Source organism: Pseudorca crassidens, chromosome 2 (assembly GCF_039906515.1).
Source record: "Pseudorca crassidens isolate mPseCra1 chromosome 2, mPseCra1.hap1, whole genome shotgun sequence".
In the NCBI taxonomy this organism is placed as follows: Eukaryota; Metazoa; Chordata; class Mammalia; order Artiodactyla; family Delphinidae; genus Pseudorca; species Pseudorca crassidens.
In genome coordinates this window covers 4530994-4550990 of record NC_090297.1, presented here as the reverse complement: position 1 = coordinate 4550990, position 19997 = coordinate 4530994, and the positions used below count along the sequence as shown (strand labels likewise).

Here is a 19997-nt window from a genome sequence, read left to right as displayed (position 1 = left end):
AGCACCTGGTGAGGAGGAAACAGTGGGCAGTGGTGAAGAAGAGGCCTGAGGATCCCGGTCGGGAGGAGAGGGTGGCTGGAGCCCCTCCGGATGCCTTCAGCCAAGGAAGGCCCATCTCTCCCCTCCTCTCCACTGCAGGGAGGTCTGAGCAGAGGGAGGCTCCCAGGGGTGCCACTGACCAAGGGACAGCAGACAGCACGCCTCCTGGGGTGTGCCGGCCCCTGCTCCAGCTGCTGCCTTATGTGTGCCCCAGCCAGAGTGCTGGGCAGGACCCCTGCCACCGCCCCCAGGGCCCAATTTGCACTTTGCCAGACTGGCTGGAAGTGGAGGAGGGCTCAGCAGAGGCCCAGGCCCAGGCTGCAGGGCCCTGTTACAGCCACCACTGTCACTAACCTGCCTGTGCCTCCGCCCCCCAGCCTAGGCAGGGTCCCTTGCCCAATACCCCCGGAGTCACCAGCTCCAAGCCTCTGGGCTGGGCTCCAGGGCTGGGATCCCAGGCAGCCCTTCCCACCTCCACCCTCATCTGGCCCCAATGGGACGGTTCCCCTGCCCTCGCCTCCCTCCCACCCACCCAGACCTGGGCTGGGCTCTGTGTAAAGTTGCATATTTATTGAGCTTTTGATTCTTTTATAAAGACTTGTATATACTCCACCGGAAAGAGTCCTTTGCTTTTGGAACGCCCCCCTTTCTGGACTCAGGTGCACTTGGGTGCCTCCCTGGGCTCCCGCCCCCTCCCTCTGGTGGGGCCCCGCTGGAAGAGACTGTGGGAGCAGAAGTGAATTAGTCGGGCGGAGATCGCCTGACTAGTACTCCCAAGATCAACCCCTGTCCCCTGCCGCAGACATGAGGCCCACCACTAGAGCCCCCCACGAGGTGCCCTCCCCCACGTGGTACCTTAGAGAGCCCCGCCCTGAGCCACCCCTCTGAGCTTATGCCAGGGTGGGCCGTGGTCTCAGGCTCTGCTGAAAGTGCCCCCTAGGACTCCCCTCCAGGGCGGGGGGACGCCACGCAGTACGTGGGGAGGGTGGGTCTCCCACCTGGGTACTTCTGGCCCAACCCCTCATGGCTGAGGGCGGGCTCTGAGGCCCAGAGAGGGGAGGTCGCCTCCCTAGGAAGCGGTGGTCTCAGGGTTGAAGCTAGCACCCAGGCGTGGGACCTGGCTGCAGCCCTGTGCTGTGTGCACCTTGCCCACCAACCGCCTCAGGTGAGCTCAGGTGCGGGCTTCGGCCTGGGGGCTCGCTTCCTGGTACCGGCGGCCCCGCCCTGCGCCTTCCCCCTCCCCCTCCCCTCCCCATAGGCGGGCTCTTCGGGCGGCGCGGGGTGGGCGGGGCGGGCCTGCGGGCGCCGGCCTGGGCCCTACCCGTGGCGGGCGGAGAAGACCGGGTCGGGTCGAGGGCCCAGCGTGGCGCCCAGGGCCATGGAGCCGCGGCCCGGGGCGTGTGCGGCGGCGCTGGCTGCGGTGAGTGGGGTCGCGGGGGCACGACCTCGAGCCTGGCCGGGGCCTGAGTCCCCGAGGCGGCGGAGGAAGGGGACGCGGGGATGGGGTGGGGGTGGGGATAGGAGCCTCCGATCCTGCCTCGCTGGGGGCTGGGCCGGCCCCTCTTCCGACCTAAGTTAGAGGTTCAGCCGGGGTGGGGCCCTTCCGCCGAGAGGAAACACCCTCTCGGGGCGGGAGGGATCTGGGGTCCCCAGGCAGAGAAAGATCAGGGCCCCCCACCTTAGCAAGGGCGTGGGTGGGGGTGGGGACCGCCTGCTGCCCAGTCTTGAGGGAGGGGCTGGCGGGAACCCTCTTCTCTGCCCCTCCCAAGCCTGGTCTGTGCACAGGGGAAGGAAGTTAGTCCAGAGCCCCACCGATGGGCACCCCTTTGGGGCAAGAACCTGAGAAGTGGGCTGCTCTGTGGGCAAGTGCTGGGGCCCCTGAAGGCTGGGGAGACCGGGTAGAGAGAGCCCCCGGCCTGGGCAGCCAGGCTGGGAGCCAGCAGCCCCTGTCCCCCAGGCCCTCCTCCTGCTGCTGGGTGCCCAGGGCCAGGGCAGCGCTCCCAGCCCCAGGTGTGACTGTGTGCACAGCTTCCAGATGAGGAGTGGTCTGGTCTGCTGCGGGGGCTGCCCAGCAGGTGAGCGGCTGAAGGAGTGGGAGGGACGTGGCAGGAAGTGAGGGCCGATGGGGCAGGCGGGGGTCAGGAGGGCTGGGGAGTGGTGGTAGGCAGGCCAGGGATGGGGCGAGGGGAGGCTGGGAGGGAAGTAGGGAGCCCGGGATAGGGAGGTGGCAGCCCTCTTTGACCCCAGGCTGGGTTCCACAGGGCACTACTTGAAGGCCCCCTGCACAAAGCCCTGTGGCATCTCCACCTGTCTCCCGTGCCCCCGGGGCACCTTCCTGGCCTGGGAGAACCACCACAAGACCCGCTGTGCCCGCTGCCAGGCCTGTGATGAGGAAGGTGCGGGGCTGCCTGGTGCTTGGGGGCAGGGCGGCTCTGGAGGACAGGCCCTGGCTGGGGTCCTTCTGAAGAAAGTGGCTGGCTCGAGCCCAGCCTTTGGCTGGGAGAGCCCTGTGCGCACCCCACCCTGGGGCCCTCTACCCTGGTCCTGCCTCAGGATGCCTTTGTGCCCTCTCATCCTGGTGACCTTCCAGCCTCTGCTCTGTGGTGATCTCCACATTTCTCTCACTTTGGGGGTGGCCCTGTCTCTGGTCTCCTCATCTCCATTCTCCGGGGGACCTGTCCTGCCTCTCTGTGGGGCTCTTTGGCTCTGACAGCCTCTGCTCTCCCCCGTCTCCCCTGCCAGCCTCCCAGGTGGCCCTGAAGAACTGCTCTGCGGTGGCGGACACCCACTGTGGCTGCAAGCCAGGCTGGTTCATGGACTGCGTCGTCAGCCAGTGTCCCCACAGCTCTCCCTTTCGCTGCCACCCGTGCCCAGACTGTGAGGCCGTGCACCGCCGCACGCGGGCCCCCTGTGGGTACCCCCGATCCGGGCCGTCTGCTCCCACACCCCCTTCCCCTGCCTCCTTCTCTCCCGTCCTGACCCACACCATCTCCCGGACCACAGGTTCCAGCGGAGACACTCACTGTGGGACCTGCCTGCCCGGCTTCTATGAATACGGCAACAGCTGCGTGTCCTGTCCCACGTAACTTCCTGGCTGCCCTGGGTTGGGGGAAGGGAGGCTGGGAGCAGAGTGGGGATCGAGGGTCAGGGAGGAGGGGGCTTGACCCTATGATAAGTGGGTCCCACCTCAGGCAAACACTGGATGGTAAAGAGAAATTTGAATTCACCTTATGTCAGATAAATAAGGGGGCATATCTTCCCTTTATGTCATACTTTCCTTTAGTAATCCTTCCAGCCCTACGTTAAGGATAGGATGTGTCACTTACAGAGAGAGTCGCGTTAATATAGTTTCAAAACTTGGGCTGAGACTCAAGATCTGTCCCTTGTTCTCGGAGGGATCTTGGGCGAGTTACTTCACCTCTCCAATCTGTGGGCTCCCCATCTGAACGTGGGAGTGTTAGTGGCTCTCCCCAGGGCTCTGATTAAGGGGTGACTAACTTTATTCACGCATCTGCTCCACAAGTGTTTCTTGAGCTTCTATCATTTCCAGACACCGTTCTAGGTGCTGGGGAAACAACAGGGAACAAAACAGGCAGATCCCAGAGTTGACATTCTGGTGACCCTCAGTCTAGTCTAGAAGAAGCTCAGTAAGTAGTGTTTGTTGTTACTGTTATGGACACCAGTGACGTTTCAGCAGTACTTGGGGAACATTCTTGGGTAGAGTGAGGCTTTCAGCAGGGAAGGGCCTCCAGGATGGAGAAGATGTCAGGTGGTCCTGAGCAGTCCCACCCCCTCCCCCCGGTGTGTACTCCCTCACCCTCCACCGCATCCCCTCCCCTTGCAGGAGCACCCTTGGGGGCTGTCCTGGGCCCTGTGTGGCTGTCTGTGGCTGGAGGCAGGGTAGGTGGTGAAATGGAGATGCCAGTGGGAGAGCTGGGATGGGCCGAGGGGAGGGTGGGGGACGGCTACCACCCGCCACCCACCAGCTGCTCTTTCAGTGTTCTGGGTCCAGGTGCTTCTGGCAGCCCTGGTGGTCCCACTCCTGCTTGGTGCCACCCTGACCTACACATACCGCCACTGCCAGCTTTGCAAGGCCATAGTTCCTGGTAAGCGCACGTGCGCGCGCGTGCCCACGTTCCTAGAGGCCTGGGGTCAGGGTGGGTAGCCCAGAGCCCATTCAGCCTGATCCAGTGGGGGAAAACTGAGGCAGGGAGCGCTGGGAGTGGGTGCGGAGGGACGCAGGTTCCAGAGCCTTGCCTGGTTGCTGATTAAACTCTCTTGGTGTCTCTCAGCAGGTGAAGCTGGGGTGGAGGCCCTGACCTCGCTGCAGGTAAGATTCTCAGTAGTGTTCTAGGATGAGAGTGAACAAGCCTTCCGGAGCTGAGCGGTTGGGCCTTATTATAACTCGTGATCCCAGCGCGGCGCCTGGTAGCTGGCACGGAGTAGACCTCACGAACACATGTGCTGAGTTATCAGCGAGTGAGAGCAGCTCAGGGCCCGTCCTCAGGTGGCTCTGAGTCTACGGGGGTCCAGACAGGTAAACAGGAGCGAACAGCTCAGTAGGAAGAGTGTCACCACGGTGAGGCCTCTACCAGGGCTGGCGGAACAAGGAGAGGGCAGCAGGGGCAGGGCGTTCCAGGCAGGATAGCTCTTCTACTGGGTCACAGTGAGAGAGCATGGCCACCGGGGGAGGTGGCACCATGGGATGTTTGCTAACTGAGCCAGGGATGCCCACCCCCGGCCAGAGACCCCAGAGTCAGGCAAGTGAGGCTGACCTGGGGCCTCTCTTGGCTTCCAGGCCACCCACCTCTCACCCCCGGACAGCAGCTCCACCCTTCTGGTAACACCCAGCAGCGGCGAGAAGGTCTGCACCGTCCAGCTGATAGGCAGCAGCTGGACCTCTGGCTCTCCCCAGGCCCAGGAGGCGCCCTGCCCGCAGGTGACGTGGTCCTGGGACCAGCTGCCCAGCAGAGCTCTTGGTAAGGGATTTCAGGGGCCTGAGGCCTTGACCCCATTCTCCTGAGTCCGAGGTGATAAGCTGTGCTTTCCTGAGGCCACTTGCCCACTTCCCGTCCCCTAACTGACCAGGCGGACCTCCCTGCCCGGCGGGGCCCCTGCCCGCATTCCCCATTGGCTCTCTCTGGCCGCAGGCCCGCCGCCCCCGCCCTCGCCGGCGCTCCCTGCAGGCTCGGCGGCCGCCATGCTCCAGCCGGGCCCGCAGCTCTACGACGTGATGGACGCGGTGCCCGCGCGGCGCTGGAAGGAGTTCGTGCGCACGCTGGGGCTGCGCGAGGCGGAGATCGAGGCGGTGGAGGTGGAGGTCGGGCGCTTCCGCGACCAGCAGTACGAGATGCTCAAGCGCTGGCGCCAGCAGCAGCCCGCGGGCTTGGGCGCCGTCTACGCCGCCCTGGAGCGCATGGGGCTGGACGGCTGCGCCGAGGACCTGCGGAGCCGCCTGCAGCGTGGCCCGTGACGCCAGGGCCCACCCGCCACTGCGAGGCTCTGGTGGCCCTTGCAGAAGCCCTAAGTACGGTTACTTATGCGTGTAGACATTTAATGTCACTTATTAAGCCCCTGGCACGGCCCTGCGTAGCAGCGCCAGCCAGCCTCACCCCTGTGCGCCCCCAAGGTTCCAGTTAAGGCGAGGAAGCGCCAACGACCATCAGCTGTTTTTCGGCCTGTGTTTGGCTGAGGCCTTGGTATTATTAAAAATCTATGAAGAAAAGCTGCTGCTTGGTGTTTCTGCGGGACTGGGGGTGTTAAGTGGCCCAGGCTTGGTTTTCCCAGGGGCATCGAAAGGGCCAGAAGTCTTGTCACCCACGGCGGAGGCCAGTGTGGCCCTTAGCCCAAGCCTGCCCCTCCAGCTCCGCCGTGGCCCAGTTACCCCGAGGAGAGGAAGTCGCGGTGACGACGAGTTAGAGTGAGCATGAGCCCCGGACGGCTGAGAGAGCTTTAATGCGGGTGCGAGATGGCAGGGACCGGGGAGGCAGCAGTTGGAGACACAGCTTCAGGATCCCTCGTCCTCCACTCACTCCACCAGGACCGTGAAAGCGTCCGGGGAGTGCGGGGCCTGGCTGGGGACGGCGCGCAGACTTGGAGGTGGGGCGCCGGGAGCAGCAACGCTGTCCCTACGGGCAGTTTGCAGTTTTCATCGTTTCTGGTAAACAAATGACTGAGAGGAAACCCTCGGCGGGGATGGGAAATGCGGCCGGGGCTAGGCCGGGCGCTGATCTGGGTCAGGGAGAGAGGAAAACCCCTTCCCCGAGCGCGGGGCCTGCCTCCGTCCAGGATGCGCCAGCGACGCGGGTTCCGGGGTGCAGGGGAGGGGGCGGCAGCAGGGCGCGCGACCCGCAGGAAACCAAGGTCACCACCCACGGGGCTGGGGAGAGCTCTGCACACTTTGACATTCAACGAACATGCAAATATACGTAAGTAGGCATGCAAATAAGCAGCGTCTTTTTGCGTCAACAGCTTGGGCACTTTTTCTGGGCGACTGCGGCGGCGGGCGCGCTCCAGCGTCGCCCGGGGCTGGGGATGCGGGTGCGGGGGAAGGGGGGTGCCCGGGGTAGGGGTCAAGGAGGGGTTCCAGCGCGGGAGGGGAGGGCGGCGCGGCTCCCAGCCCTTCGGCCCGGGCCTGGCAGGCTGGGGCGGGGTCTGGGGGCGGCCCCAAGCTCGCGAGGCTGCGAGCAAGAGGGCGGCGTCTAGTACTTAGCGATGTCCCCCTTCTTCAGGATGATCTGTCGCTGCCAGGGCGCCAGCTTGCTCTCGTCGTAGCCGAGCGTCCGCAGCTTCTCCGACTGCTCTTTCTCCCGCTGCATCTCCTCCTGCTTCTGTCGTTCCTCCTCTTTCCTGGGCATGGGGTGGGGGGCACAGTCCCGGGCAAGGGTGAGAGGGTGGGCCAGGCCCCATTTGGGGGGGTCACCAGTGGCAAGGAGTGGGTTACTGAGGGCAGGGGCTGGGTTGCTGGGGACAGAGGCACTCATGAATGGTGGGCAGGGCAATGGGTTGTAGGGGTAGAAGGTGACTGGGGACAGGGGGTGGGTTAGGAGGCATGTGGGCGGGATTGCTGGGGACAGAGGAGCTTGACTGGGGGCAGACTGGGGTCACTGGGGGACACACAGGAGCTGGGAAAGCGAGAGGCTGTAGCTGGGTTATTGCTGGCTGGGGGTGTTACTGGAAACAGAGGTGCTGGGTCACAGGGTGACAGAGTGAGGAGGGCGTGGTGCAGGGGCTAGGACCCAAGTTCCTGGGGACTGGGGTTGGGCTGCTGGGGAACAGAGGGGCCACATCATTGGGAGACAGGGGTGGGTGATTAGGGACAGGTTATCAGGCCATGGCTAGGTCTGCACTGCTGATGAGGTAGCCGCTCAGTGCGTGTGGCTGTTTGAGCACACGGGTGTTGGGGCTGAGATGCACGGCAGGTGCAAATGCTCATCGCGTCTCGCAGACTTAGTTTTAAAAAAGAGCGAAGACATCTCAGTGATTTCCATAATTGTTATTATTGGGTTAAGATAGGCTATTAAGTTCACTCATCTTTTTATTTTTTCAGTGGCGGCGGAATTTAATACCACATATGTGGCTCAACTGATACATCTATCAGACAGCACTCGGCTAGATTACTGAGGGCAGAAACTAAAGATCTGAGGGGCAGATGCTCTAGGTTATCGATACTGAGGCTGGGTTCACTGCAAGGCAGAAAGGCTAGGTTAACGGGAGATGGGGGCTGGGTAATTGGGGACAGGTCATTACAGCGTAAGAGCAAGACTTTGAGGTGCAGTGGGTAAGTTCCTGGGGGAGAGGGGTCTGGCGGCATTACTGGGAGCAAAGACACTGTGCTAACAGGGCTGAGTGACAAGGGGATGCGCTCAAGATTGGGGCTGGAGGAAGGGGCCAAAGGACTGTGACTGGGTGGGGGGAGGGGACACAGGTTGGGCCCAGCCCCACACTCACCGCTTCTGCTCCCTGGAAGAAAAGAGATGGCGTTAGTTGGCACCACCACCTCAGGGACACGCTCAAGACACCCTGCCAAGCCCCGCATCTTCCTCAGCTCACCTCTCCTCTTCCAGCTTCTTCCGCAGGATGTCCCGCCTCCAGGCGGGCATGCTGGCCAGCCAGGCCTCCTCCTCCTTCTCCTGAAACACAGCACAAGGCTTCAGGGCCAGCATGGGCTGGGACACGGGGGTCAGCGGGGGTGTTCCCCCACCCAGGGGAGCTGCCTGAGTCAGGGACAACGGGACACAGATGGGGTCGCAGGAAGAGACTCTTTTGATGCCCTTCTATAGGGCAAATGGATGGGGACTCAGGCCCCCGTGTCCCAGAGGCGGCGCCAGAGAGGTCAGAGCTGAGTGTAGGAGGCGTAGGAGAGGAGCAGAGGGGGAGACTCCCCAGGGTGGGGGGCGGGGGGCAGGGTGGGGTGGATAGATGGCTCCAGGCCCCTGGCCCAGAATCTCTGGGCAGACTCATACGTGGGCCTCCACAGATCCTGCCTGCTCAGAGAGGCTCAGGCCGGTCCCTGGTTCCACTGTGAAGGACCTTCTCTTCCATGCCTGTCCTATTCTGAGAGCGGGTAGACGCTAGCTCTACAATCGTGTGGCTGCAATGACATGGGGGTGGGGGCATCCAACACAGGCAGCTTACAGCAAAGTGTTTTATTACTTGCATGTTACAGAGGAGAAAGGGTCTGGACACGTCACACGAACACTGCACATGTGGCTCCCTTGACCTCAGCCAAAGAGGTAGCTATGAACTCCAGTGAAAAACCAAAGAAAGAAAGAGAGCCACACTGCCCCAAGGGGGACCCACAGTCCCACACTCAGAGGGGCTGCTGCTTCCACCTGGCTCCACACGGAGCCAGGCATCGCTGGAGAGCCAGAGGGGGACACCTGGTTGGCTCTGTGCCATGCCCTGCCCATTCCGGCCAACACCCCACAACCGGCCACCGTGGGATCTCAAAGGCTGAGGCAGCCTGGTTCTGGGCACTCTGGCTTTTCCAAGGCCACTCGTCCTGTCCTGGTTTCTTCCTGCCGTATTCTGACCTCTGGAGGGCATCAGACAGGCATCCAGGCCCGGGTTAAGACGCTTGAAGGTAAATTCCGAATTCTGCGGCTCAGATGTCAAAAAGCTCTGCCTCCTTCTCCTTCCAGAAGGAGAAGCTGCGGTCGATGTACCGGCAGATGTCCTCATTGCTGAACTCGCCCATCTCAGATACCAGCTCCAGGGGTTCTTCGGCGGGGGCTTCGGAACTAGGAGGGGCCGACGTCGGGGGAGGCGCGGCTGGCGGGGGTGGGGACGGGGGCTGCGGCTCAGGGGCCGGCGCTTCTGGCTGCCCTTCTGGCCAGTCGCCCGTCTGAGCTGGAGCGGCCTCTTCGGTCGGTTCCCTCTCTTCCTTATCTGTCTCTTCCTTTTGCTCTTTCTCCACCTCTCCTTCCCGGGTCGGCTCAGCCTCCGGGGTGTCTCCGAAGAACTGGCGCCTGAGGTCCTCGAAGCCGTCGCTCCAGCCGCGCCGGCCGGCCTCCACCTCCTCGAGTACCACGCGGTGGAAGAGACGGATGAGCTCCCAAGGGTGGCTGCCCAGCCGGTCGAACATCTCGTAGCACAGCAGGTGGCGAAACTTGCGCTCCTCGCGGCTCAAGCCCATTTCGAGCAGCTGGAAGTAGCCGAGCATGAAGAGGTCGAGCGTGAGGCTGTCGTAGCGCCGGGGCGCGCCGCCGTCGAGGGGCGGCAAGAAGTGCTCGGGCCAGTATAAGCCGTGTGACAGGCCCGGGCCGCGAGGCGGGCGCGCCGGCACCTGCCGCAGCAGGCTCCGCCAGTGGCCCAGCAGCTTGCCCACCACCTGCCGCTGCTTCAGCAGGCGCAGCAGCCGCTCGTCCGGGCCATCGCCCGCCGGCGGTTGGGAGGCGTCGGCTGCCTCCGGGCCGGGGTCGGCGCCGGCGGCCACCACGCGGGGCAGCAGTCTGCGCAGGCGCACCTGGGCGTGGCGCCCGGGGCCGCGGAAGGTCCACTTGCGCCAGTGCTCCAGGAAAAGGTAGACGATGCGCTCCTTGCGCATGTCGATGTAGTCCTGGACGCCTCGCAGCTCGGTGGAGGGTGGCGGCCTGCGCGCCAACTGCTCGGGCTCGGGCAGCGCCGCCTGGCGTCCTGGCGCCTCGGGTGGGCCCAGGACGCCCAGGGGCTCCCCCGCGGCCAGCAGGCCGTTGGCGGCGGCGGCGCTTGGCTCGCCGGTACCGGCCACCACGTAGTCCTCCTCGAGGATGGGCTCGCGGCGCGGGGCGCCGGCGGGCAGAGAGAGCTTTCGGGGCGGCCCGCGCGCCGGCGCCGAGCCCTGGGCGCGCCGCTCGTAGGTGGCGCGGAGGTGCCGCACCGAGACGCCGCACTCGAGGATCTCGCGCGCCACGGCCTCGCGGCACCAGCTGAGCGAATGCGAGCGGCCCAAGCAGAGCGGGCCCGGCCGCCAGGGGGCGTCGGTCAGCGGTGGCAGCGGCTGGCCTGTGTCGGCGGCAAGTAGCTCGGCCAGGTGCGCGGGCCGTCCGCCCAGCGCGGCCAGCAGCGTGGCCATGCTCTTGAGCAGCTTGGAGATCTTGCTGCACCAGGCAGGCAGGCTGGCGGCGCGGCCGTGCATGCGGCGCGGGTCGACGGTGAAGCGCGGCGCCGACAGGGCGGCCGAGATGGGCAGCAGCTGCTCCAGCTCCAACTCCAGCTGCTCCAGGCGCGCCTCCAGCTTCTGCGCCTTGTGCAACACTTGCAGGTTCTCGATTTGCTGCTCGATGCGGAGGATGTCGGCCTCGGTCATGAGCTCGCCGAAGGGCCCGAGGATGCCGTTGTACTCGCGGGAGTACCTCCAGCCCTCGCGGGGGTAGCAGCACGAGCTGGCGGCCGTCAGCTAAGGCGGGGAAGACAAGAGAGGGGAGGGAGGCGCGTCTCCCTCTGGCCCGGCTCCCGCAGCGGCCGCCGGGGGCGCCTTTTGCATGTCCCGGGTGGTGTAATGGCTCCGCGGGGCTGCGTTTGCAGGGACGGGCCGCGCCTGGCCGGCGGGCAATTACACTGGGACGAGGCTTCGGCCCAGGCCGCCGCTCCAGGCGCTGGGCAGTGTCCACTCTGGTCGCTGGCAGGGACACAGCCGGTCGTTGGGCGCTGTTGCAGAGGCAGGGCCGGCGGATGGGGTCTCCACACCTGGCTTGCTCGCTCATTACACCACCAAAGGAACATGCAAAAGGCGTTGAAGCTGCGACAGACGGCAGCCCTCTCCCTCCCCATCCAAGGTCTGCGATTTCGAGGCCAGATCCCAGCAAGGCCGCGCCTCACCCCAGGCGGATGACCCCTGATCAAACTCCCCTGAGGCCCAAGACCTCCCTGTCCGTGCTGTCAGTTTTACTGCTGAATGAGAGGCCCTTAAAGTGGCTGAAGCTGTGGCTTTCACCCCTCTTCCCACCCTCTCTGACTCCTGGAATAATAACACAACTTACAGAGCTAGGCTTGCCAGGCACTCATAGTCTCATCTGTTCCTCATTTTAGTGCCGGGTTTTTCCAGCCCAGGTGGGGGGGAGGGGCTGCCATCACCTCCTCACTGGCCTCCCAGTTCATCCCGGCCCACCACCGCCCCCCACACAAAGATGTTTCCCCAATACAAATATGACGATGCCAACTTCTCCGCTTAACCCCACTCCCAGGCTCCCCACTACTCCAGGAGAAAGTCCATTGTCTTCAAGTCCAGGCCTTAGTTATCTGGCCGCTCCTGACGTCTCCACTCCACCCCCTTCAGTGGTAATGTCTTGGAGCTGCCACACCCACTCTGACCGTCAGGCCTCCCCGGTCCTTCCTGCTCGCTCTTTGACCCACTTCTTCCCCTGTCCACTTCCTTCCTCATCTTCCAAGTCTACCTGAGACATCACTTTCTCCTCCCCTACCACCACCCCAAACCCAAACAGGATGGTCGGTTCAGGGCTGCCCCAGTCCTCTGCCCTCCCCATCAGAGCACCTGCCCACTTGCTCACTCTCACGTTGCCCTGTTTTGTCTCCTTGGGGCCACTTATCACTCGACTAAGGTGCTGTACTTGCTTGTTGGTTGACACCCCCCACCCCCACCGGCCCTGACATATTCACCGTGAATCCCCAGAGGCGACAACAGTGTGTAACACATAGACGGCGCCGGGGGGATGTCTGTTGAGCAGATCAATGGCAAACTATCCTGCCAGCCAGGGATGATCAACCCATCCGACAGATGAGAAACCCGAGGCTGGACGAGGCTCAGTATCAGTGGAAAGTGGTAGTTCAGGGAAAGAGCCCAGGCCAGTCTGACTACAACCAAAAGCCTCTCGGTTACTCATGTGGTCCCTTGGATGAGTCAACGTCACCCGGGAGCTTGTCAGAAGCGCAGAATCCCATCCCCACCCAGAGCACCTGAATCAGAAAAAGCATTTTAATAAGATCACGGGCGATTTGGGGGCATCTTAGACTTTGATTAACACTGCCATCGCATTAAAGAACAGGCTGTTGTGGGGTGGTGCTGGTGGTGGAGACTGGGAACCAGCCCAGGAGAGGGGTGGTGGTCCAATCGTGCTTTTTCCCAAAGGTAATGGGAGCCGTCTGAGGCTGAAAGGTCCCGGGCAGATTGGGGGATGCTGTGGGACATGGGCTGTGGACCCAGGTGCGGACCCCAGGGCCCTCTGGAAGCCCAACCCCGCCCACCTTCCGCCTCTGTTCCTCCTCCTCCTGCATCTTCAGCTGCAGCTTGCGCACCATGACCTGGCGCTTCCACTCGGGGATGGGCCGGCCCTGCTCGTCGTGCGTGGGGATGAGCGCCTCCACGTCGAGCTGCACGCCCGGCGCAGGGGTGGCAGGCGGCGCCGGCGCCACGCTGCCGTTGAGCAGTGGCTGGGACCCCGCGGCCGGCGGGGTGGGGCTCCGGGCCCGTGACGGTGCCGGCGAGGCCGGCGGCAGCGGCGAGTCGGGCTGCGGGGGAGAAGCGGCGGGGCTGAGTGCCGGGTGGGCGGGGTCGAGGGGCTGGGGCGTCTGTCGCATCGCCTACCTGGGAGGCCGGCTGCCCACTGCCCGAGAACACCGTGGTCAGCCCCTTGCTCTGCGGCGTCGGCTTCAGACTCTTGCCCGCCTTGATCTCAGCCAGTAGCTCTGAGTTGTCGCCCGTGGGGGACATCATGTTGAAAGACTTGGTGCCTGCGCGGAGGCAGGAGAGGAGACGTTGGCCTGGTGTGAGGCCCGCGTCCCCGCCACCCCCTACCTGCCCTCCGCTGCCCCCTTCCCCAAGTCAGCGCAGGCCGGGGCCTTCCCTTGGGCTCAGAGGGCAGCTCTCCAGGTCCCGGGTCCCGCAGGCAGCTCTCTGGGACCCCAGAGACGGGTCCTCAGCTGGCAGCCCGCGCAGCCCCTCCATCCTCCCGGCCCTACTCACGGGGTGTGGAGCCCCCGCCTGGAGGCCCCTGGGAGTTCATGATGGCTCCTGGGCCGGCCCTGGGGCCTCTAGCGTGTATCTTCGCCCAGCCCAGCGCACTGACTGCCGAGCTCCAGAACACTACCTGGGGCCAGCCACCCGACCTTTGTCCCGGCTTCCCCGGCCCTGCCCCGCCAGGGTGGAGTCTCCCCCTGGCCATCTCTCTGCACCAGCAAACCCCAGCGACCCTTGGACTGAGTCACCTGGGGCTTCCATGGCTATAGACTCGGGACCCTGGATGCCAGAAGCCAGCCGGCCCCCTTCCCCCCACACACCCACAGACAGGCACACGCGCAGACGCACTGGTTGCAAGCCCAGACGGAGCACACTTATGGCAAGCGCAGCGCAGCTCTGGTGGGCCCGGGGAAGCCGAGACCTTACTAAGGATATAGGGTCGGGGCACTCGGGGCGAGGGGCCAGGCGGGCGCCATGCAAATACACGGCGCGGAGTCTGCATTTTCCGACGAGGCCGGCGGCGGTGAATGGAGCTGGGGGAGGGTCGTCTTTAGAGACTGAGGAAGGGGTCAGGGCTGGGTGAGGGGGAAAAAGGGGGCCAACAGCTTCTGGGTTCCCCGGGCTGGGGATCCCAGAGCGCGGTAGTGGGAGGGGAGAAAGGGAAAAGTGCCGGTGGGCGCCGGCTGCGGGCTCATTTCTTTAGGCAAAACCGTCTGCCCGGCACAGAATGCGGGTAGAACCTGTAGTGTCCAGGACCCCTCGCCTGCCGGCCCCTGGTCCCGTCCTTTCCTCAAGACCCCAGCCCGTCAGCCTGGCTTTTCCTGAGCGTGCCCTGTGTCCCGCCCCCGCGCCTCAGCCAGGAGCCGCGCACGCAGCTACTCACTCTTCCTGTGTCTCAGCACTCTCACTTCTAGGGGCCGAGAGGAGAGAAGTGACAGCGAAGTTAGGAGAGGGAGGGGGCTGGGGTGAGGCTAGGACATCACAGAGAGCAAGAGAGGGCCAGGGAGGACAGGAGGAGGGGAGATGCGCGGGGGCGGGCGGGGCGGGGTGGTGGTGGTGAGAGGAGGAACTTTCCGGTCCGTCTGACCCTGGCTCAGGCTGCTCTGGGGCTCCACAAGGGTGGTCCGCTCAGTTCCCAGCTTTGTTGGTGCCCCTGAGGACTGGGCTGGGCTGCCATTGGCCCTGGACCCCCTAGCAAGGGCCTCAATCTTGGCATTGGGATGGGATAGGGCACCCAGCCCAGGCTCTGCTGCGAAGGGCTGTCTGGAGAAGCCCAGAGTCTATTTTTCTTCTGTTCCTAGTTTCAGCCTTGCTCCAGGCTGCCACGGGAAGGCACTGACCTCAAAGCTGGGGGCCTTTCTGGACGCTCAGCTGACGGTGGACATGCTACCATGGGCTGTGGTCTGCAGGGGCTGCGGCTCCACAGGTACCCCAAGGAGCCCAGGCTGGCCCTACCCTGGACGCTACTGCAGCCTTGCATCCCTAGCCAGGGAAATGAAGCTTTGGATGCTACCAGTAAGCATGGTCCCCGAACCGAGTGGCTGCGTGAGGAGAGCAGCTTGGCCACCCCCTGCCGGGCTGGAATGGAAGCATCAGCACCCAGATACCACCTCCTGGGCCTTCCAGGAGCCCCGGCGTGCAGGAGACTGTCCCGCATTTCAGAAGAGAAGCCCAGGAATCCTGGTCACCAGTCTAGCTCTTAAAAAAGGATGCTCGGGGATTCACCAGGAGGGGGAGGGCAGAGTATGACGGGTTACTGGCCTTGACCCTATAGCCAGGCCCGGGGCCGTAGCTAGCTTGGGAGAACAAGGGAAAGCAGCCAGGAGTGGAAGAGTGACTCAGGATAGATGTGGGGCGGGAAGAAGGTTGGCCAGCAACCCTGCCTCCTTGAAGCTAATTCTACTTCTCTGAGTTTCCCTCTAGCACCACCAGCTCATCAGAAACAGCAGCCACCAGAGCTGGGAGGCCTTCCCTACTGGGTGGAAGGCAGGGCCAGAGAGGGAAGGGGACTTGCCCCAGGTCACACAGCCCTGTCCTGCTCTGGCAGGACCTAAAGCAACCCCAAGCCTCCCCTTAGGGTCAAGTCCTCATTGGGGTGGGGCTACAGAAAGATCAAAGAGCAAAAGAGGAAGCACCAGGGCAGTGGCAGCTGCCCGGGCCGGTGGCGGGAGGGGGGGGGGTCTTGGTTTCCCTCCCCCTTCAGGGCTAGCGCCGCCCCCCACCCCTCAACCCGCCCCTACTCACTGCCAGTAGACGAGGAGGAGCGACGCTGCCCGCAGCCAGGGCCAGAGCCCTCGAAGGGCAGAGGAGGAGCGGGCGGCGGCGAGCTCAGGGCCTCGGGCAGGGGCGGCGGCGGCGGGGGCGGCGGGGGCAGCTCCCTGGACGTCTTGGGGTCCGCGCCGCAGCCGTTGTGCACGTGGTTCCCGGGGAGCAGCGCCGCCTGCGGGGGAGCGGAGGGGCCAGCGAGTGAGACGCGGGCGGCCCGGCCGGGTCCCGGGCGGCCTGCGGGTGCGGGCTGGCGGGCACGCACCTCCTCGCTGTGCGCCATGCCCGGGCGCGCGGCCAGCGGCTCCCCGGGGTAGCGGCCCAGCTGGCGGTAGTAGTCCCCCGTGCTGGGCTGCTTGCTGAAGGCGCGGGGCTTGCGGCTGGAGTCCTGCCTCCGCAGCCCGTTGCGGCCGTCGCGGGAGCTCAGCTGCGGGAAGACAGCGGGCGAAGTGAGCTTCAGGCACTTGTCTTTTCCGCCTCCCACATCCCTCTCCCCGCCTCCCCAACTCTTAACCTTCCGGGGGCTCGTGGCCAGCCGCGGTCCCAGACCCTCCTGTTCTCAGAGCGGGGATGGGGCGAGGGTCCTGCGGGCCTCGGTGAAAGGGCACTCTCGGTCGGCCCCACAGGGAGGGGCTCTGGGCGCGGGCCAAGGGGCGCAGGGGCCCCCACTGTGGCTAGAAGGGGCGGGCCGAGGGGCGGGGTGGCCCAGCCCAAACGCCAGGGGGAGCTGGAGAAGGGGTAGCTCCCAGCTTAGGCAGCGCTAAGGCCTCAGCCGTACCCCACTCCCGGCGACCAGACGGTCCCACGCGAAACCAAGGCTTCGCGCAACACTCCTTTGCGGGAGTTCCGCCCCGAGGAAGTCCACTGCTTGCCCAGGGCCCTCAGTCGCCCGGCCCCGGCCTGGGGCTGCTCCTACCTGCGACCGTGCTGGTGGCCCCCGCTGTGCACCTGGCAGCGGGGGCGGCATGGACTCGACACCTGCGCTACCTGATCCTTCCTCTCAGGTTACAGCCCAGCCCGCCCGCCCGCGCCTATGAGCGCCTGAGAGCTCTGTCGGCCTGACATCACCCAGGGCCTGCCAATCCCGGGCCGAAACCCCCAGCAGCCGGGAATGCCACGGGGGCGCCCCCTGCTCCGCCAACACCTGGCTGCTGCGCCGCGCCTACCCCACAGGCCAGATGTGGCCCCACCCCCCTGCGCCTCTCTCCCTCCGTTCTGGGCTGAGCACCCAAGGCTTCATCCCCCCACTCGCCCCCTCCATCCGCCAGAGACAGAATTTGCGCCTCACCATGGGCAGTGGAGCCCCCCACGTCTGGCCCCCCGGGTTCCGGGTCACGCTCCCGCCCTTTCCCTCCCGCATCTGGAAACCATCGCCGGCTGCGTAAGGGACACCGACACCCGCGCCCAAGCCTCAGGTTTCAGGGGCGGCAGGCCGGGCTCGGGTGACAGCGCGGGCCGCCCACTCCGTCACATCTGCCCCCCACTAAGCCCAGCCCGGGAAGAAAGACAGGAGGCGCAAGGGCCAAAGGCCAAGTCACCTGGCAGGGGCTGTCCCCTGCCCCACCCCCAGTCCGAGCGTCCCCACGGTGGCCCCGGACCCTCCAAGCCCCACCCGGCCGGGCTCACGTTGCAAGGAAACGCGACACCGCGGGATTTGTTTTCTGGGCCAGCCTGCCCCCTCGGCGCCCCCTGCATCCCCGAGGCGCGGACGCCGCGACCCTGCTCCTGCCCGCGGTCCGGAAAAAGCCGGGGAGTGGCGGGGGGGGCGCGGGGCACACAAAGGGCCCTTGTGGAGCGGCCCAGCGCCTGCCGCCGGGCACGCACACAACGGGAGAGGCACGGCACCTCGCAGTCCTGGTGTTCTGGCTCAGGGGAGGGGCCGCCTGTCCTGTGGCTTGGGGCAGGGCCCACACGCCTGGCCTGCAATGTCTGCTGGCCCTAGGCCCCCTGCAGGCCTCTCCTGGGCCACCTTCACCTTCTGGAGATGAAAGAGGAACCCACTGAGAGCCTGGTCTGAGGTAGCAAGAAGACCTGCAGTGGAGCTGTGTCCTCCCCTTCCCCCAGCCGGTGGCCCTGCGATGTGGGTCACCTGTGGGAACTGTGTACTGAGCTCGGCCCTGGGGCAGCCTGCCCTGGGCTCGAGAGAGAACTACAAGGTCAGGGTTCCCACAGGACCCTAGGGGGGCTCAGGCTGCCCTCCCCTGCGGCCTCAGACCAGCCTCCCTCTGTCCTCTTGACTAGAACCCCAGGGCTTCCTCTGGGCCTCCTTGCCCAGGACTCTCAGAGCTGTGCAGACCAGCCCTCTGCCCCCTCCCCTGCTCCAAAGCCTCGGCCAGGAACCCACAGGCCCTGCATCCGGGCACCCCACACTCAAAGTGCCCGCACCGGATTCGGCCCCTTCTTACAAGCCTGCTTCTCCCAGGGCGCCCATCTCAGGACTGGCTTGTCTACCCACCTGGGAGCTGAAGCCCCAAACTGGGGAGCCAGCCTCCATGTTACCCCCGCGTCCAGCCCCCAATGCTGAGAGGGTGCTGAGCCCTGCGGGTGCCCCCTCCCCTGGCCTCCACCCTCCTCCCAGCCCTCACCTTCACACTGCCTGCATCTCCCACCTGCAGACACTCCCTTGGGACCCTCTCTCCACCTGAGCCCGGAGCTGGGCGCGAGTACGCCTGTGGAGGAGCAGTTTGCACATGTGCTCTGCCGACTCCATGAGCTCCCTGCCACCTGTGCAAGAGGTGGTGAGGACCCAGCTCCCGGGGAGGCATGGCTATCTGGGTATGTGTTCCTTCCCCCCGCCCTGCCCCCCAAGTCCCCAGAGGGTGCTGGCTTTGTCTCCCTCATCTCTCTGTCCCCAGTGCTCAGCCCTGAGCCGCCATGGGGCTGACCGGAAGCTTTGACTCCTGAACAGGCCATTGGACCAGGGACCACCTCCCCCCGCCCCCGCCGCCCGCCCTGTACCCAGGAGCCGGGCCACCTGTTGGCCTCTGCTGCCCCCCCATCAGCCCACTCCCGGGGCCGGAGGGCAGGCAGGTTGGGGAGGGTTCACTACCTCCTTCTTGAAGGCCTCGGTCTCCACATGGCGGAGTTTGTTCTTCGTCTGCGTGTAGATGTCAGCTGCTTGTAGCCCCGCGGGGGGCTTGGGAGCTGGGTAGCCTGGCGGGGGTGGGGGCATCTGGGTGCCTGGGGGTGAGAATGGTGGAGGGAAGCTGGGTGGTGGCGGTGGTGCTTTGGGTCTCTCCATCCTGCTCCGGGGCAGGCCCGGCTCTGGGCTCAGCATGTCCATGTAGCTCTGTATGTCTGCAGCTCTCGTGCTGGGAAGCCCTGGGACAGAGGGAAGGCTGGGTTTGGGAGTTTGCAAAGAGGCTGCCCCCAGGCCCAAGACCCCCTCCTGCCCGGAAACAACGTGCCACGGGAGTAGGCAGGCTCCAGGTGCAGCCTGACACGGCCCCACCGTGGGCCCCGCAGGGCCGGGCCCACCTTCGCCCTGGCCCTGCCCACCTGCAGCCCTGCACTCATTGGGGAAAGGCCTGTGCTCAGGTTTGAGCGGAACTGGCAGGAGGCCGCGGGCTCCAAGACAGGGCTGCGGAGCACAGCCACCTGGAGGGTGGAGGGGTGGCTCCTCGGGGCAGATGTGGCCGGGCAGGCGGCGCGGTACCGAAGGCCACACCGCATCTTTGCAGGGGGCCCCAGAAGCTCTGCAGGCCACCACCTGGCGGCGTAAAGCCGGCATCGCAGGTGGACAGACACCTAAGCTCAGGGCGTGGTCAGCATGTGTGAGCATGTGTGCCTGGCTTCTGCCTGAGTGTGCATTCGTGTATGTTCCTGAATGTGTGTACGTGCTTCTTTGTACTTATTTTTATTTTTATTTTTTTTTGCGGTACGCGGGCCTCTCCCTGCCATGGCCTCTCCCGTTGCAGAGCACAGGCTCCGGATGAGCAGGCCCAGCAGCCATGGCTCACGGGCCTAGCCGCTCCGCGGCACGTGGGATCCTCCCGGACCGGGGCATGAACCCGTGTCCCCTGCATCGGCAGGCGGACTCTCAGCCACTGCGCCACCAGGGAAGCCCTTCTTTGTACTTGTGAATGTGTTTGCATTGGTCTGTGGACCTGGGGTGCATGAGTGCACACATGTAGCGTAGGTGTCTGTATGGTTCTGTACGTGTGGTTGTGCATTCACACCTGTATGCTGTGTGTACACGTGTAGGTGTGCACTCTTGAGTGTGGGTAGGTGTGTGTAGCGTCTGGGGAACATTGTGTGTGCGTGTGAGTGACGACACTGAACTGCGTGCGGGCTGCTT

General features: G+C 64.9%; 5 protein-coding genes across 18 annotated transcripts in view; 2 read left to right on the top strand and 3 right to left on the bottom strand.

Moving 5' to 3' along the window:
- PLEKHG5 (pleckstrin homology and RhoGEF domain containing G5) overlaps positions 1–1289 on the top strand; it is a 51424-nt gene extending 50135 nt beyond the window's left edge. For all 9 annotated transcript variants that reach the window (XM_067718431.1, XM_067718418.1, XM_067718478.1 and 6 more), the window contains one exon: positions 139–1289. In XM_067718431.1, the coding sequence (XP_067574532.1) occupies positions 139–148 (10 nt within the window). In that variant the 3' untranslated portion in view covers positions 149–1289. The remainder of the gene's footprint in view (positions 1–138) is intronic.
- The window catches only part of RNF207 (ring finger protein 207), a 196406-nt gene that overhangs the window by 6416 nt on the left and 169993 nt on the right, over positions 1–19997 (bottom strand). The window lies entirely within an intron of this gene.
- Positions 1553–5764, top strand: TNFRSF25 (TNF receptor superfamily member 25). 2 transcript variants are annotated; one of them, XM_067718616.1, is made up of 9 exons: positions 1553–2114; positions 2301–2435; positions 2782–2949; positions 3043–3121; positions 3884–3939; positions 4038–4145; positions 4335–4369; positions 4838–5018; positions 5190–5764. In XM_067718616.1, exons 1-9 carry the CDS (start codon positions 2075–2077, stop codon positions 5510–5512), a joined length of 1125 nt encoding a protein of 374 aa, XP_067574717.1. In that variant the 5' UTR covers positions 1553–2074; the 3' UTR covers positions 5513–5764. The 2 variants fall into 2 exon arrangements, with proteins under 2 accessions (XP_067574717.1, XP_067574710.1); XM_067718609.1 differs by having other exon boundaries at positions 1554–2114; positions 4332–4369.
- Positions 5980–19997, bottom strand: part of ESPN (espin) — a 31550-nt gene continuing 17532 nt past the window's right edge. The window contains exons 7-15 of one of the 5 annotated variants that reach the window (XM_067718404.1): positions 18750–19021; positions 15966–16127; positions 15680–15875; positions 14319–14345; positions 13064–13209; positions 12724–12987; positions 8092–8171; positions 7990–8001; positions 5980–6888 (exon numbers count right to left, since the gene is read on the bottom strand). In XM_067718404.1, coding sequence (XP_067574505.1) covers positions 6741–6888; positions 7990–8001; positions 8092–8171; positions 12724–12987; positions 13064–13209; positions 14319–14345; positions 15680–15875; positions 15966–16127; positions 18750–19021 — 1307 coding nt within the window. In that variant the 3' untranslated portion in view covers positions 5980–6740. Of the gene's footprint in view, positions 6889–7989; positions 8002–8075; positions 8172–12436; positions 12988–13063; positions 13210–14318; positions 14346–15679; positions 16128–18749; positions 19022–19997 lie in introns of those variants that run through there. The other 4 variants (XM_067718407.1, XM_067718399.1, XM_067718394.1 and 1 more) reach the window with 4 other exon arrangements.
- On the bottom strand, positions 8700–11225 carry LOC137209820 (espin-like protein). Its single transcript, XM_067711203.1, has 2 exons — positions 11079–11225; positions 8700–10918 (listed from the first exon to the last, which is right to left on the bottom strand). The coding sequence occupies exons 1-2, from the start codon at positions 11223–11225 to the stop codon at positions 9146–9148; spliced, it is 1920 nt and encodes a 639-aa protein (XP_067567304.1). The 3' UTR covers positions 8700–9145.

Bases quoted from the DNA above. Each gene is read 5' to 3' on its own strand.
- TNFRSF25 (XM_067718609.1), top strand. From the start codon at position 2,075: ATGAGGAGTGGTCTGGTCTGCTGCGGGGGCTGCCCAGCAG. The intron at 2,436-2,781 runs GTGCGGGGCTGC...CTCCCCTGCCAG, and splicing joins CCAGGCCTGTGATGAGGAAG to CCTCCCAGGTGGCCCTGAAG. The intron at 5,019-5,189 runs GTAAGGGATTTC...CTCTGGCCGCAG, and splicing joins GCTGCCCAGCAGAGCTCTTG to GCCCGCCGCCCCCGCCCTCG.
- LOC137209820 (XM_067711203.1), bottom strand. From the start codon at position 11,225: ATGAGCGAGCAAGCCAGGTGTGGAGACCCCATCCGCCGGCCCTGCCTC. The intron at 10,919-11,078 runs GTAATTGCCCGC...TCCCCGCCTTAG, and splicing joins GGCCGAAGCCTCGTCCCAGT to CTGACGGCCGCCAGCTCGTG.